General features: G+C 45.2%; 1 protein-coding gene across 5 annotated transcripts in view; it reads right to left on the reverse strand.

Annotated features, from left to right (window-relative positions):
* The window catches only part of LOC122828384 (discoidin domain-containing receptor 2-like), a 16,061-nt gene extending 1,049 nt beyond the window's left edge, over nt 1-15,012 (reverse strand). Inside the window, exons 1-13 of one of the 5 annotated variants that reach the window (XM_044111892.1) lie at nt 14,748-15,012; nt 5,384-5,482; nt 5,184-5,286; nt 4,759-4,834; nt 4,467-4,619; nt 4,145-4,292; nt 3,946-4,054; nt 3,686-3,875; nt 2,628-2,868; nt 2,405-2,503; nt 2,188-2,327; nt 1,974-2,085; nt 1-713 (exon numbers count right to left, since the gene is read on the reverse strand). The exon at nt 1-713 is cut by the window's left edge and continues 1,049 nt beyond it. In XM_044111892.1, coding sequence (XP_043967827.1) covers nt 436-713; nt 1,974-2,085; nt 2,188-2,327; nt 2,405-2,503; nt 2,628-2,868; nt 3,686-3,875; nt 3,946-4,054; nt 4,145-4,292; nt 4,467-4,619; nt 4,759-4,834; nt 5,184-5,286; nt 5,384-5,444 — 1,710 coding nt within the window. In that variant the 5' untranslated portion in view covers nt 5,445-5,482; nt 14,748-15,012 and the 3' untranslated portion in view covers nt 1-435. Of the gene's footprint in view, nt 714-1,973; nt 2,086-2,187; nt 2,331-2,404; nt 2,507-2,627; nt 2,869-3,685; nt 3,876-3,945; nt 4,055-4,144; nt 4,293-4,466; nt 4,620-4,758; nt 4,835-5,183; nt 5,287-5,383; nt 5,483-14,747 lie in introns of all 5 variants that reach the window. The other 4 variants (XM_044111891.1, XM_044111890.1, XM_044111889.1 and 1 more) reach the window with 4 other exon arrangements.
* Nucleotides 15,013-16,332: the final 1,320 nt, after the last annotated feature.

Consider the following 16,332-nt stretch of genomic DNA (forward strand, 5'->3'; position numbering starts at 1 on the left):
GGAGACACGGAAAGAGGCAGAGAGCTGCAGGAGGTGGAGAGGAGAATGAGCATGCAGGAAGATCCAGACAAGAAGAAAAGACAGAACCGACAGAGTCTGAGAAAAGTGAAGGAGGCGACCCAAATGTTCTCCTGCTGGGTGGGGGAGATGCTCTTAATGGCCACCAGGGGGCAAAGTGGAGCAGAGACCTAACATTTACAGGAAACCCTTCAGATCTGGCAGCTAACCGTCTAAAACACGCAAATAAAATAAAAAATGATCACAAAAATAAACCAGAGATGATAAATCAAAATATCTATGTAATGGAAAAGCCAGCAAAAGAATAATCTGTCCTCTCTGGAGTAGGAATATTAAAGGGACATTACCCAAAGTTTTACTGCTATGAACAGTAAATTCAAACCTTTATTTAAAAACAAACTATTTACATGAATCTAATTAGAATCTCATAATGTTTCCACAAACCAGGAAAACATCATGGACCAGAGAAATCCAGTTAGAAAGACAGGAAGGTTCTGGTTCTGCCAAATGGAGCGGATTCGTTTTGGGTCGGTACATGTGACTGTGAGGAGACAAAAGTGAGTGAAGATCTGGTTTACCTGAAGTCTCGGCGCTCTGCGACAGCTCCGGCAGCTTGTTCCTCAGGACGGCCGGGTTCTGGTACTGAGGGTCCAGCAGGAAGACCCGCTCATAGTGGGGGTCGGTGTTGGTGGGACCTGGGGGCAAAAATACAACGTCAGCAAATAAAGGTTTATTATCGGCTCTTAACAAGTAGTTCATATCCATGCTCTTATTTTGAAGTGGGGGAACACGCAGCGGTTCTGTTTCCTCTCCTCAGGTTCTCGACCCGAGTTACCAATGACGTTTATTCCAAACCCAGAATGAAAACAGTTTAAAATCTGTTGCATTGTTAGAAACCAAACGGTTTAAAATCCACTGATGATGTTTCTGACTGAAGCTCTGCTGGGGTCAGCTGGTCAAAATCAGCAGCAGAGTTATAAAAACAATCGGACTGGAACCATCGGTTCTGTTCCCAAGAGTCACTTACTGAGGCGCAATTACAAATGTGAACTGTTGGGGGCGATATAATATGTTGTGACACGTTATCAACATATTTGCATTTGACTGTTAGCTTCTGCTAAATACCATGTTGTTGTAGCGCTTTACTGTTAGCAGAGCTAATGTTTCTGATTAGTGCTTTAAGGTTAGCGCAGCTAGCTGTTTAGTTAGCGCAGCTAGCTGTTTAGTTAGCATAGCTATCTGTTTAGTTAGCCAGCTAGCTGCCCATCATCTGTCTGTTCCAGTGTTTTATAAACTTTGGTGAAATCTACCAGACATAAATCAGAGCTACGGAAACATTAAACATTCCCTCATGTCCATTGGGTCACCAGTCGGCCTCGATGCTAAATCCAGATTCTAGAAGCTCAGTGGGATTTCAGAGCGATGTCACTGGTTCCACCTGAGACCCAGTTTAACTTCCATGTTTCTGTGCAGAAACAGGAAGCTAAGGAGCAAACAGAACTCAGAAAGAGCAGAACTTCATCTGGGAACAAACCGCGGCTTCACCCTGCAGCCAACACGACTTCCTGTAGTTAAACCTGGCATCAGAGTAAACAGATGCAGAAAGCCTGAGAGGCGGGTCGGGCTTCGGATCTGACAGTCGTGTTGCTCTTTGTGCTGGAAGAGTTGAGGCAGCAGCTGGAAAACCATTTGTCCTGACAGGCTGCATGATCTTGGCCCTCTGCTGACAAATGTTTCCTCCATCTGAGCTCTAGATGTTTCCTCTGATGACCTTTACGTGAATTATGGCTCATCGCATCGCTACAACAGTCAAAATGTGTTCAGAAAACTTCTGAAAACATGATGCAGCTGTCTGCTCTGTCTCTTCAGAACATAACGACTGATGTTTGTTGGGACAGTAAAGAATCTGAAGATCTGAACAGGTAAACGTTGAGGAGTCACGGAGACAGCGCTACCTGCAGGAGGATGCCGGGACCGCGGCGGCACCGGCGGCGTCTGCAGGATTATGGTGTCGCTGCAGGAGGACAGGCGGACCGTCACCTCCTCATCCAGGATCTGACGAGGAGCCTGGGCCAGAAAAACATAAACTTTGACTTTTCATTTCACAGGATCTGAATCTGACTAAGATCAGTTCAAGAAAAATCTGTTGTTCTTTTTTTATCTTTGCACCTTCTCCAGCACCTTGCAGACACACTGGCACCAGAGGATGAGGAAGATGATGATGACCAGCAGGAGGATGATGGTCACCAGGCAGCCAATCAGAATGGCTGTGTTGTCTGGGTCTGAGCCGCTGCTGGCGGACGGAGCAGCTGCTGCGATCAGGAGGAAACATGAAGGTTTCTGCAGGAAACTGAATAATCTAAAGGACCATGACATGTTGTCTTACCTGTGTTATCGGTCTTTGGTGCGGTTGTCATGGTGACGTCCCTACGTCCCCCTGGAACAGATGTCCCCATCAGTGGCTGCTGTGTTGGCAGTATGATGTCTTCTAGGAAACAAAAACTTGGTCATTTTTTATGTTTTACAATCTGCACAAAGTTTGACTTTGTGGTAAAAATCAGAGGACCGAACACTCAGCCCTGAGGAACGCCGACAGCTTGAATCTTCACCTGATTGAAATGAGATCTCACTGAACATCATCCAGACGTCTGCGTAGTAGAAGCGGCAGCGGAGCGACCTGGCGGCCCGGCGGCTCAGCGGCACCGTGACGTACCGGGCGCTCGGGTTCCTGTCGTCCAGAATGGTGGAGAAGGAAACGGACTCTGGCTCCCAGCTGAGGAAAGGCTTAAACCAACAGGACACGGAGGAGAAGATCTTCACGCCGCGGCTGTACATGTTGTTACTGTGAACCTGCATCAGGAACAGGTGGAAGTGAAGAAAGACAGAGGAGACTTCAGAGGACAAACGGGTCAATGTTGGGAAAAACAAGAATCTGTTCAAGACAAACTGTTCATGTTCAAAAATAGCTACATTTGTTACTAGCTGCTTTTTTGGAGAGTCTGACGAGATCGCACTAAACTCCCTTTGTTCAGACCCACACTTGGCTCCGCCCCTCTGTGTCTCCTGGCTCCGCCCTCTGTCTTTTGGCCCCGCCCCCATGTGTCTCTTGACTCCACCCTCTGCAGTGAAATTTTTTTACATTTCTCTGGAGGCGGGGCCGTGCGTTCACAGGAGGGTTTCTCTCCACTCTGAGGCCTTTAAAGGTTTGAATGTTCTGGGTTCTTCTGAACCTCCTGAGTCACTGATGGGCCGTTGGAGTGATTCTGGGTCGGCCCGTCCTGGGAAGGTTCTTCACTCCTCCATGTTTGGATGGTGTTTCTCCCTGGGGGGCTCTGGGTCCCAAAGCCCCAGAGTCTCTGTAACCTGTCCACACTGATCCATGTCAGGGACTTTCTGCAGCTCTGGCAGTAACCAGGCCAGAGTGTGGTTAGTTCAATGGAACCAGAAAAAGTGGTTAATCCCAGTTAATTCATGGTTTAAGAGGGAAAGAATAACTTTTCACCCAGGCCAGTGTGGTTCGGATCATTTCAGTTTTCTCTGGTTGGTTCAGTCTGATATTTGAACGTATCTATGATTCTCTTCATGTCTCTGTAACTGTGAACTTTCTGGATGTTGTAAAGAGCGTCTGCATGTCTGAGTGAAACGAGACGAGAGCGGAGCTGCAAACCTTCATGGAGGTGAAGTTCCTCAGCCTGTCGAACACAAACTCCATCTCCACGTATCCCTGAGTCCCCGGCGTGTCGTTCCTCCAGCCCAGGTAGTCGTATCCCTGCCACACGTTGTACTGGCGGATGGCCAGGAAGTCGTCGCGGCCCGTCACGCCGTCCGTCAGCTGACCCAGGCCTCCGAACAGCTTCCTGTTAGGAGAGACGCCGTCAGTCAGAGGGAACCGGGGAACCGGACCGGCTGGTGTTTACCGACCCTGACCTTTTCTCGTGGACGCCGTCGTACGTGGAGTCGTTGAGACTGATTACTGCGGGGTTACCAGGCGACATCATGAGCTGTCCCTCTGGAGCGCTGTAGGACAGCAGTCCGTCTGCAGACAGCAGGGAGAAACCTGAAAGGTTCTGCTTCATGCTGGATCGTCATCAAAATCTGAAAGGGATCTTTGTCCAGCGCGGCGTACCGTCCCAGGGACAGCCGTACAGCTCCACCCTCATGCACACGGTGGTGGACAGCCTGGTGACGGGGATGACGCGGACGTAGCGCGCGATGATGGGAGGCTTCAGGTCGTTGGAGAAAACGCCGTAGGTGTCTTTGTTCCCTTCCAGGACCTGAGTGGAAATAGGAAGGAAACAAAACTAAAATAAAATTTACTGAGGGTAAAATGTGGCTCAGACTCGGTGAACCAGTCTGAACTGGTTCCCTCCATAACGTCCAGTGGAGGCCAGTCCCAGCTGGCCTCCACCACCGAGCTCCAGCTGTTCCGTCTTATTCGGGTCTCTCACCTCCTTTCCCAGCCGGTTCTTCCAGGCCTTCCACAGCTGTCCGTCTCGGCTGTAGTTCAGGCGGTACGCCGCGGCGAACTCCTTCCCCAGACCTCTGGCGTAGCGGCCCTGAGTCCCGACCAGCGTCAGGAAGGCGAGTCTGCGCAGGTCGATCTGCAGCAGAGCACATCGAACCTTTCAGTCCGGATCAGCAGCAACCAGATTCCTGCTCCACCTTCCCCTCCACGCCTCACCGTCTGAGCAGAACTGCTGCTCAGACTGAGTTTTAACCTTTGACCTTTTGGAAACCAACCTGCAGGTACTGAGAGTCTGAAGGCTCCAGCTGTCCCTCAGGACACCAGGCGCCGTCTCCGTCCTCAGAGTTCAACCTGTAAGTCAAACACGTTGGTCAAAGGTTTCATTTGAAACGCATGCAGAAAGAAGTCAGGCTGGGATTCGAACCCAGAACCTTCACTGCACTGCCACTTTACATTCACAGCAGCAGCAGCAGCAGCAGCAGCAGCAGCAGCAGCAGCAGCAGCAGCAGCAGCGTTGTAAAGGTCACTGACCTCTGCACCAGCGACCTTTACAACCCAAACACGACCCTCCAGGGTGAAACAGATTCTCCAAACCTTTTTATTTTTGTCTTCAGGTTTATGATATTTTCTTCAGTGCAGCGTTAAAAATGTTGTGACATAAAGTGACATTAAAATGATTTGATAAAACCAGTTTTCTGACCTGGCGTACTGCGGCCCGGTGGTCTCGTACCACCGGCTGGACGCCGTCAGGTCCTGATCGGGGATCCGTCCGTCCTCCATGCCCAACGCATAGCGACAATGTTCTGAACACACAATCACACACTTTACTCAGGAGTTTCCAGAACCGATGGGGTTTGGTTTGGGCCACGTTGGGCGGCCATCTTGTCTCAGCGTGTTCACCTGGATCGATCTGACCACTGGCTGCTGGAAGCTGAAGGAGCAGCAGCAGGAAGAGGTGCATGATGGTCCAACGGTCTCACCAGCAGGCGCGCTACATCTCTGAGAGGAAACAGGAACAATCATTCAGCTGTTATTGTTATTATTATTAATTATTATTATTAATTATTATTATTATTATTATTATTATTATTATTATTATTATTATTATTATTATTATTATTATTATCATTATTATTATTATTAATTATTATTATTATTAATATCATTATTATTATTATTCAGTGACAGATTCATTCGTTATGATTTTCTGCAGATTTCCCTCCATGTGTTTTTAGAACCATTAACTTTATTTATGGAAACATTTTTACTTTCTGAGTGACGTTTTCCCTTAAAGCTCTAAACAGTTTTAATTTGTCTTTTAACCAGAACCAGAACTGGAACCAGAACCAGAACTGGAACCAGAACCAGAACCAAGAGTTAATGAAGTCAAAGTGACACACAGAAGATCATAAAACATGAAATATTCACAGAAACAGAAACTCTTATTAAATTGTTTATGTGACCCTCCAGTTATGAACAGGATGTGACCCAGCCAGCATCACTTGGTTTGTGTTTGTTGCCATGGTGACCAGTAATTCAGAAAGTTTCAGTTTGATGTTGGATTTTCCAACCTTAACTTTCAGAAACATGAAGAAGAGCAGAGAGAGTTTCAGGTTTCTATAACTTCAGTCTTCAGCCGTCAAACATTCCTTCTACCAAACGCAGCGACGGACAGATCTGACTGAATTACTGTCTGACCCGGTCCGGGACAGGCAGAAACGTTTCTGTTTGGTTCTGAGACTCGACCAAACTGCTGCAGGTCGACGTCTCTGAACGACTGCCAGCGTAATTAATGACGGTTTGATTTCATCATGTTGTTTCTCACTGAGGCTCCAAACAGAAACGTCTCAGTCCTGCACAGATTTCATGTCTGATGGCAGCAACTCTCTGCTGCAAAGTCCCGGATTCAGAGGGACCGACAGCTGGACGGGGCGGGGAGAACGAGGACAGGACGGACCGGAGGGGGACGGACACAAAGACAGGAAGACAGAACGCTGAGCTGATAAGAGAGAAGAAGAAAAACAGGCAGAAAGAAACGAAGGAAAAGATCAGAGAACAGAGGAGGAAAGAAAAGAGCAGAAACTGAACTTTAAAAGGTCGTTAAAGTTCATCAGGTCATTTAAATGTTCCTGGACACACAGAAACAAACATTTATTACAAGAAGGCAACAGAGGATTCATGTTCACTTTGTTACCAATAAACATTTTAAAGACCAACATTCATCAATGTTTTATGAAATATTATTTCCTTTCCTGGAAACCAGTAAAGTAACAACTAGATAATATCTCTCATAGATTTTTTCTGTTTGTAAAATCAGCACAAAATTACATTTATATCATATTTATATCATGTTATTCATTAATTTGTAAATATCAGTTTCAAAATTATTATTTAATCAGCAAGTTTAAAAATTATTTACCTGATTCACTAAATATTTATCTCTACACTAAATGTTTAGTTAAGAGCTAAATGTTTATCTCCTTTACTAAAGATGTAGTTTAAAGTTCAATATTAAATTTGTAAACAAAATATTTATCTTCAACATTTCTAAATTAGTTTGAAACTGTAAATTTCTAAATGAAGGAATAAAACGGGAACATTTTGATCTTTTAGCTTCAGGCTGTAACTTTACAGACAGACTGAGTCACAACCCGCGGCTGCACCTCCGTCTCCTCCAGAAACATGTTGGGGAAGGTCCACATTATTCTGCTGCTGATTCAACTAAACTCAACCAGCTGCTGAAACTATCTGGTGACCCGGAAGCTCCAGAAACAATCTCTTTTTTCAGTCAGAAACGTCTGTGTTGGTCTCAGGAAGTGACTTTATGGACTTGGTCCAGAGAGGAAAAGGCCGAGCCGGAGGAGAGCGAGGGAGAGGAAGCAGCTTTATGTAATATTCTGGCTGGAGCTCAGATTCCTGCACCGTTGCTCATCTCTGCAGCTCAAATCACATGACAGCAGAGGGAAAGACACGGGGGACAGAAAACAAAGCGGATCCAGATGAGGCGACGGCTAAACCCACCAAACATCTGCACTCAAAACATCGTCTCAAACATTTTTACAATAATTCAAAACATATTTTCCACAGCGGGAAATAAAACTCCTCTAGGAGCCGTAAAAGAAATAATGAGAACGTATCTCAGCTTGTTCCTGACCAGGCCTCAAACAGCGCCACGCCTGGCAGCTCGTGGTACTACAGCCCTACAGTTAAAACCGGTTCTGCTGTGTGTGCATCATGTTCTGAGATGGAACCCTAAAAACACAAAGACTGAACCGTTTTCTTCCCAAACCAACAACCAGGCAGCAGATTCTTTCATTCAGGCTCAAATTCTGGACCTTCTGATTAAAACTGTGGCAGTTTGGGATTTTTTTAATCATAATTATGAAACATTTTGATTCCAAACCCAAACAGCAGATTTTAACTCAGTAACACATGAATCCTCCCATCAAAACAGGGAAAACAGAGAAGGAAGCAGCTTTACTGAAGGTCTGAGACACAAACCGACTCGTTTCATCTCTAACCCCTGAAGAAAATCAGACGGGAAAATAAAATACTTCAGTAAAACCAGACATGACACACCAGAAGGTTCTTGGTGAAGGCTCGGTGCAAATGTTCCTCACAGGCACCGGTAGCCTTTAATGTGCTTTAAACTGACAGGAAACCAGCAGAGAGGAAAACGCAGCAAACGGGCCGGGCTGTGAGCAGAACCCGGGACAAACCAGAACCACGTCGACCCAAAACAAGAGTCAGGCGTTAAACGGTTTGACTTCCTGCTGCGACGGGACGACAAGCTGTTTACAATCAAATCTTCTCTAATGAAGAACCAAAACCTGATCAATAATAATAGATTGATGATCAAAGTCTGGAGTTTAAAACGTTTTTCAGCTGCTCCAGATGATTTATCCTCTAAAATAACTCTGGTTCTGGTTAATTAGCTCTGGCTCAGAGCAGCTCTGTTTGCTCTCCTCTCAACATTTTCCAGAGTTTTTCTCCTTTCCTTCACTCTTCTTATCTCCTTTGTCTGTTTCCCTCTTCCTCCTCCTCCCGGCCCTCCTCTTCCTCCTCCTCCTCCTTCGTCAGAACGAACTGAAGCCAAAAGCCTCAACATTCCAAACATTCAACGCAACCCAGATTTCTCTCTCTGCTCCTTTCCCCCGGCCGTCTCCGGCTCACACAAACACACAGGAATCCGTTCCTCCCGCTCTGCTCACCGGGTGAAGGAGGCAGAGTTCACTGGGAGCCACGCAGAGGAACCTGCATGAACTCCGTCTGACGGCCGGACAGAAGGCCAACACGGACGCCCCAACGGCACAACACGCCCAGAACCGTTTCCTCAGCCTGGAGCCTTCTGCTTTTGCAATAATCCTGACGCTACAGTCTAAGGTTAAAGGTCAAAGTGTTTTAGAGCCTTTATTCTTAATGTGTTCTCATAATTAAAAATCCAAAGTTGGTTTAATTTATCTGGTTAAGTTGCTGTTTTTCAAAGAATTAGTTGAAGTTATATAGTTTTTATTTTGGGGCGTCGGAGGCCAGGCTGACTCCATCCAGGTTCATCTCTATGAAATCATAAATAAATGAATCAAAACTCGTCCTGCTTTTTACCGACTGCAGGAAATATTTAATCCTTTTTATACTTTTTCCTTTTCAAGCATCTTTAGGGTTTTAGCTCTTGATGAAAACGCAGCAGCTGAAACCACGCTGCATGGACGGACGCATCAGTACCAAACACCATGAGACAAAGAAAGACTGGAGGAAACCTAACAAACCGGCAAACAGCAAATGATTTAAAAGTGCCCTGAGAAGAACTCAGTCAAAAACATTACAGAACAACTCAAATTCAGATGGGCAGTAAAACTTCTGCTCCAGTTCTGACCAGCATTCTCACTGTGATGTGCACTCTGTTGCCCCTAGCAACTGTGTTTGCTAAAATATTAGCAAGTTATGGTGAAGGGAAGCAGCTGAAAGTCTCACTTTTCAGTCTGATTTTGACTTGTGCGGGTTTAGCTAGCTGTAGCATGTAGCAATCAAAATGCTATTCCACCAGAAAGTCTCATCATGTGGTGGATAAGAGAAGTTAAATCTGAGACAACATGTTCAGTCGGACCGTCTCTCCTTCACTTGGCTCAGACACTGAGAAGAAAAAGGTTTTAGCTGCAGGTGAACAGGAGGAACGTTTGGAGAGTTTTAATGAGATAAAACCTGAACTGAGTCATTAAATCTCCTTTGTGTCTTTTGATATAACATGAAGTATGAAACCATAGAAATCTGAGCGATGCGTCGGATTAGCATCAGGTGAAAGGTCAACATGACTCTGTTGCTTCACTTCCTGTCCCGCCATGAACATGTTCATCTGGTTAGAGCCGTAAATAAATAACAGATTTTTGACACTACATCGTTTAGTAAATTCAAACATTTCCCTCCTCCAGGAATGTCTTTCCATTTACAGACTGGAAGTGATGCTGTGAAAACCAGAACTGATCCAGATTACTGGACTTCTGGGGAAGTTTTTAAGACGCATCAAACATGTTTTTATTTCTAATTCAGCTGCAGTGAAGCAGTTAGAGGAGATGATGAGCAGCTGGAGATCAACCTGAGGTTCACCAGGCAGCAGGAATAAACTCATCGTTAAAGGAGACTTCAAGTCAACGTGTCTCAGACTGAACGCTGTCCTGCTGATGCTTTGTGTTTGTGGGTCGGTGCTGCTGCTCTGATTATGCAACAGCAAACATTTTGTTCCAGATGTGCTGAATGTGGGACGCTGTCAGACGAGAAGCAGCTCCAGCTGTTCCCAGCAGAACAGGAAGAAACCTTCCTCTAAAAACACAAACAGGTTCTCTTATCAAACTCTGGACCAAACGCAGGAAAGTTCAGATGTTCTCTCTGTGAAAACATTCTGCTGCAGTTTGTTGTCTCCCTAAAAATGATTCTCATCGTCATGGATACTGAGGAGGCAGACATGTTGGAGGAAGATTCAAACCAAAAACACATCAGAGGTTCTGCTCTTCATTTGGGTCAGGATCAAAATATACCAAAGATTATTTACCTGTATTTGTAACTTTCTATCTCTGCTGAATAAAACTATTGATGCTTCCTTTAGTTTTACTGTATTAAACTCAGATATCTGATTAACTTGAGCTCTTAGATGGGAAATGATTTAATTGTAATTTAGAGAAATGTTTGAGTTAAATGACCAAAGTAAAACAGTTTTCAGGTATTCTTGTGTTTTCAAAGGGAACAACGATGCAGAGCAACATGGAAAACAAAAACAAACAGAATAAAAAGTTTAAAGCATTAAGTATCTTTTCACCCTAAAATCTCTTAAAGACACAACAGACGTCAGGTTACTTTCTACTGAACCATTTTCAGCATCATGTCCTGCACCAGCGCAGCACAAGGAGAAAAACGACGCAGAAGCAGAGCTGAGTGGATCGAGAAAAAGTTCTGGTCCAGGAGGAAAACAGACAAAAACAAAACATCTGGTTCTGTTAGTCTGAAGCTGTGAGAGCGACGGGGAGCCGTTGATCCGCTGGAGCCGTTGATCCGCTGGAGCCGTTGATCCGCTGGAGCCGTTTACCGACAGCGGAGAGGAGAAAGACGCTGCAGCGGCTGATAAAGAAACAAACCTGGTAGAACTTTCTACAACAAACAGACTGCAGACATAATGAGTAACAATATCAGAACATCATGAACACCCTTAATGATTGTTTTAGGAAGAAAGAACTGAAATACTGACTTATTTTAAAATACTATTTCCTTATTGTTCTAGGGATTATTACTAATCAATGAATGTTGATATTAAAGTTATTATTAATAAATAAATGAATATTGATATTAAAGTTATTATTACTGATCAATAAATGCTGATATTAAAGTGAACCTGCTGCGGTGACTCTGGTTTTGCTGTGACTGATTTTATGTCCATCATCAGACGGACCTTCAGACTCTGTGGACAAACTGCAGATCCGGTTCTGGCTTCATCTTCCTCTGATTGTCACGTTACGGCCACGTTCTCCTCCTTCATGATTTCACACTAACTGGATGAAAATAGATACATTCACATTCGCCCAGAGGATTTGGTCTGATCCCTGCAGAGCGCCACCTGTGTTACATTCAGGTACAGCCTGAAGAAAAGCCACAGAATCAGAGGTTCTGGTGTCACGTTGAGTTTCAAACCTTCAGTTCATGAACTGAAACTGAGCAGGAAGTCAGAGCCGCCTGCAGCCTGCAGCCTGAGTTCATCTTCAGTTCCTGCTCCAGTTTGGGTCGGGGCAGCGACTCGAGGCGGCCGACCCGGCAGCGACTCGAGGCGGCCGACCCGGCAGCAGAGAGCTGAAGCCTTAGAGGAGGCCGTCCGACTCGGAGCCGCTCACCACGTACAAGCAGAGCTGCAGGAATGTGCAGAATGTGCTGCGCCTGATTTAACACGCAGGGATTTGAACCGACACCCACTTGGGAACCTGAGCGTGGAGACCCAAAGAACCCCAACAGAACCAGAGACCGAGTCCAGCTGAGGTGAACATGAAGCTGCTCAGGGGGAGGAAAGTTAAACGATAAAACAGGCTGGATGTGTCAAATGTTTCTGATAATTATTGATGATTGATTATAGTTCATGTTGTTCATAACGACGCTGAGGACAAACAACCAGAACCAGAACAACCAGAACTCACCGAGTCCTGATGGCAATCAGAGACAAATGGAGAGAACACACACACACAGACACACACACACACACACACACACACACACACACACACACACACACACACAGGGAGCAGATGTAAACTTCAGGGTCTCCTTGTTGCTAGGTAACAGGCCTGAAAATGTCCCATAATATAGAACACAAAAATCTGAAATCCTGAACTGACAACCAGAATGAACCGAAACTTTACTGCCATTAACGGGCCCTTCAAAATAAGAGCATGAATGTCTGAATTCTTAACCATCAAAACTTTAATCTGCTGAAAGTTCATAAAACATCCAAGATAATCGGCGACTCAAAGTTAGATAAAGAATTAAACAAAAAATCGCTTCTAGCAAAGAGGTTCTGCTTTAGGGGAACCAGCACATGTTGGGAAACAAGCGGGTCAGAACCATCAGAACCATCAGAACCATCAGAACCAGGTTCTGTTTCAGTGGAAGCAGTGAAGAAGAAACTCCCAGATGTTTGACCTGCTGCTGCAGAAACATCAGATTGTCAGAGAGGCTTCAGCCTTCAGCCTTACTGCAGGGGGTCAGAGACCTGCTGGAGGTCAGAGGTCACTCATCTCACAGCGTTCACTTTGTGACTCTATGCAGCGTTACTGATGGAGGAAGAACTCTCACAGAACCGGTCCAGACAGACCAGAGTGTTTGGTTCCTTCTCACCATGTTATCCAGAACCGGTCAGAACCACACTGGACTCAGCATGATGCTGCCACTTCCTGTCCACCAGCCACTCGCCTCACACCATGACCTCACATCCTGCTGTCAGATGACACAGCATGCTAAGCTAGCACCCAGAAGCTAGCGGCTGTTCCAGCTCCACTGGTTTACTCTGAATCACCAGAATCCGGCCAAACAGAGGCGCTCAGGCCTGAGAGCGGATCAGAACCGCCGTCCAGCTCCGAGAACTCACTGCTGGGATTCAGACAAACAGCTGATGCTGGATGAGGTTTGTTATGACGATGAGGAGGAAGGAGTCCAGATGAGCCTCCGTCTCCATCAGAACCAGAACACAAACAGGAAGCTGTCAGTGGAGCCGCTCTGAGGCTGCAGACACGTTTTCCTCACAGCGCGATGATGAAACACGTTTCATGTCTCCAGACGATGAGCTGCTGAGTCAGCAGAACGCGCCGAGAACAGAAACATCTGCAGCCGCTGACAACAAACAGCAGAAGAAAACAAAATGTTGGGATGGAGAGAAAAATATCCTCCAGATGACATAAATAATATCAATAAAGATCTTTTCTCCAGTTATTATTTATTTTATTTTGGGTTTATCCTTTACTGCATTTATTTGTATCATTTTAGTACTAATGATGTTATTTTGATTACTTCAAATATTCATAAAACATTAATTAATTAGTTAATTAAGTGAAAGTGAATTCTGTGTTTTAACTATGAAGGCCATTCTGGTCAACTGTATCACTTCCTGTTCCCCTCCATCACTTCCTGTTCCACTCCATCACTTCCTGTTCCCCTCCATTACTTCCTGTTCCCCTCCATCACTTCCTGTTCCCCTCCATCACTTCCTGTTCCTCTCCATCACTTCCTGTTCCACTCCATCACTTCCTGTTCCCCTCCATCACTTCACAATGCTGAGGAAGACGGGTCTCCACATCTCCATAGCAACCACTGGACTCCATCAGCAGGCCAACTGGTTGTTTAGGGTGATGCCAGTGGAAACCAGTCTCCTGTTGGTTTTCTACTGGGAACTCTGGTCAGAGAATAAAACCAGCAGGAAGGATCAACATGAGGAGTTCACCTCGGTAGAGGGTGTGTGGTGCTGCGGGTCTGAAGCCTGTCAGATGACATCATGACCTGTCAGAGGATCAGGTGACCTCTGACCCGGAGTCTGGACTGGCTGCAGGGCGGACCGGTCCGATACGGGAATGTTGTGCTGCCAAAACTTTTACTGATGAGATTATTTTCTCTGAGAAACTCAAATTAATATTTGGACAATAAGAAATAATCAGATTTTTCTGAACCTATCCATCGTCATGATCCAGAACCAGCACCGGGACCAGGAAACAGAACCAGCAGGACAGCAGAACCCGTCACACAGAACCCGGTTCCTGCAGAACATCCAGCAGGAACGGGAGGATCTGCACTGCTGTTGTCATGACAACGTCCCAGCATGCAGTCTGGTTCCTTAGTGGACTGAACGTCCAGATGGTCCAGCTGCAGCGGATCAGAACCATCAGAACCGACCTGAAACATCTGACCCAGAACAGAATGAATGGACTGGATTAATAATCCAGATTAATCCAGATGTTTTGTTCTGGATCAGCTGCAGGTCCAACAGAACCATCCAGCTGCTGCTCGTTTCTAACTTCCATTAAAACCTCTGAAAGCTTCGGGTTTCGGTCCCGCAGACCCGGTCCAGTCTCTGTTCTGATGCTGGGAAGGATTAGTCCCAGTTCATGGAGCGGATCTGGATAATTCCTGGAAAACTAGCGGGTCCGGTTCAGAACAAAGCCCAGAGTTCCGATGGGCTCCTGAAGGCCTCATCGAATCTCAGAAACCTCTGGGTCCGGTCCGGTTCGGGAGGTTCGGAACTTTTTACCTGTTTTCCGCTGTTTCTCTCCGGGTCCAATGCAGCAGCTTCACAGCTTCTCCCCGGCTCGGTTCGGTTCGGGTTCCCTCACTGGGTCATGGTGGAGGAGTCGATCCGTCTCTTCAACTCCCGGCGACTTTCCGAAAAACTCCTGATTTGATCAGATTCGGCTTGTTTCGGAACAATCCGTTTGGATCCAGAAAAATCCGATCAACTCCGAAGACAAAAAAAGTTTCTGTGTTTTTACATCACATCCCGTTTCCGAACCGGAGGAGGAGGAAGCGGAGGAGGAGGAGGAGGAGGAGGAGGAGGAGGAAGAGGAGGAGGAGGAGGAGGAAGGCAACATGAGCCTCTGACTCGCTGACATCTGAGAAGTTTTGCAGAGGAGCCTAAGAAGGGAACTACGGAGGGAGAGAGGGACATTTCCACCTCTTCCCGGTACTGGTTCTGGTACTGGTTCTGGGATTCAACCACACGGTGAAATTTTTTTGGCTCCCCTTATAAATTTCTTCTCTCTGTTTTTTTCCCTTTTCTTTTCCTTTCTTTCCTGTAAACAAAAATCAAATACAATTTTCAGATGATTTCTTGTTTTACTGGGAAATGAATCCGTCTAAGTCAGACGTGAAGGTGGCGACCCCTCGTGGTGTCTCAGAGGTACTGCAGGGAGTCGTGAGATTTCAGATTTTAAAATTCAATGTTAAATTCACATTAATATAAAACCACTGCGTAATAAATTGATAAAACTGGACATGAAAGAATGTATTTCATGAATAATAAACAGATTCAGTGAGCAAAAATCTGTTCATTATATTAAAAGCTGTGTAATGGAAACGTGCAAACTGTTTTAATGGTTAAAGTTTTTCAGATACATAAATTCAAATATTATAAATATTTGAATCAGTAAACGGATTCAAATATTTATAATATTTTAAAACATCAAAAGTCTAATGTAAATATTTAAGATGTTTTTTTGTTTTTTTTTCAGAAACAGATACCGACCTGATCAATGAAGCAGCATTTCACTGAAGCAATTAGTAAATGTGTAACGGTGCTGCAGAGAGCCGCACGGGGATAACGCGGTGAATTTCAATCTGCTTCAACACACAACAGGTCGCTTCAGGTTGTTGCAATCATCCATTTATTCCACTTTGACAGCCATACTTCAGACTTTACAAGTACTGACACATACTGACCAGGACAATGGCGCCAACAATAATCGACATTACAGAAATGACGACCACCACCGGCTTCCTCATACATACTAAACCAGCGCGCCAGTTTGGCTCCCATTCATACCTAAGTGACAGTCAGAACCTGTCTAGAACCTCCTATGAGCTGCAGGTCTGAGGCATGTTAGCATGTTTCCTATCATTCTTATAGCTTGATAGGAAGCTAATACTCATTAACAAAACCACTGGCAAACAGCAATAAATATTTTCAGTAAAAAAAATTTAAAGTGTAGAAATCTTATATGTCGTAAATTACATATAAACCCACAGGTCAGAGAAATATGCAGACAGAGAAACACCGTCTGCATAGGATGTATGATTGTAAGGTCACAACACAAAAAATTAAAAATTAAGGGTTTTTTATT

The sequence above is a fragment of the Gambusia affinis genome, linkage group LG03 (genome assembly GCF_019740435.1).
Source record: "Gambusia affinis linkage group LG03, SWU_Gaff_1.0, whole genome shotgun sequence".
Taxonomy (NCBI): Eukaryota; Metazoa; Chordata; class Actinopteri; order Cyprinodontiformes; family Poeciliidae; genus Gambusia; species Gambusia affinis.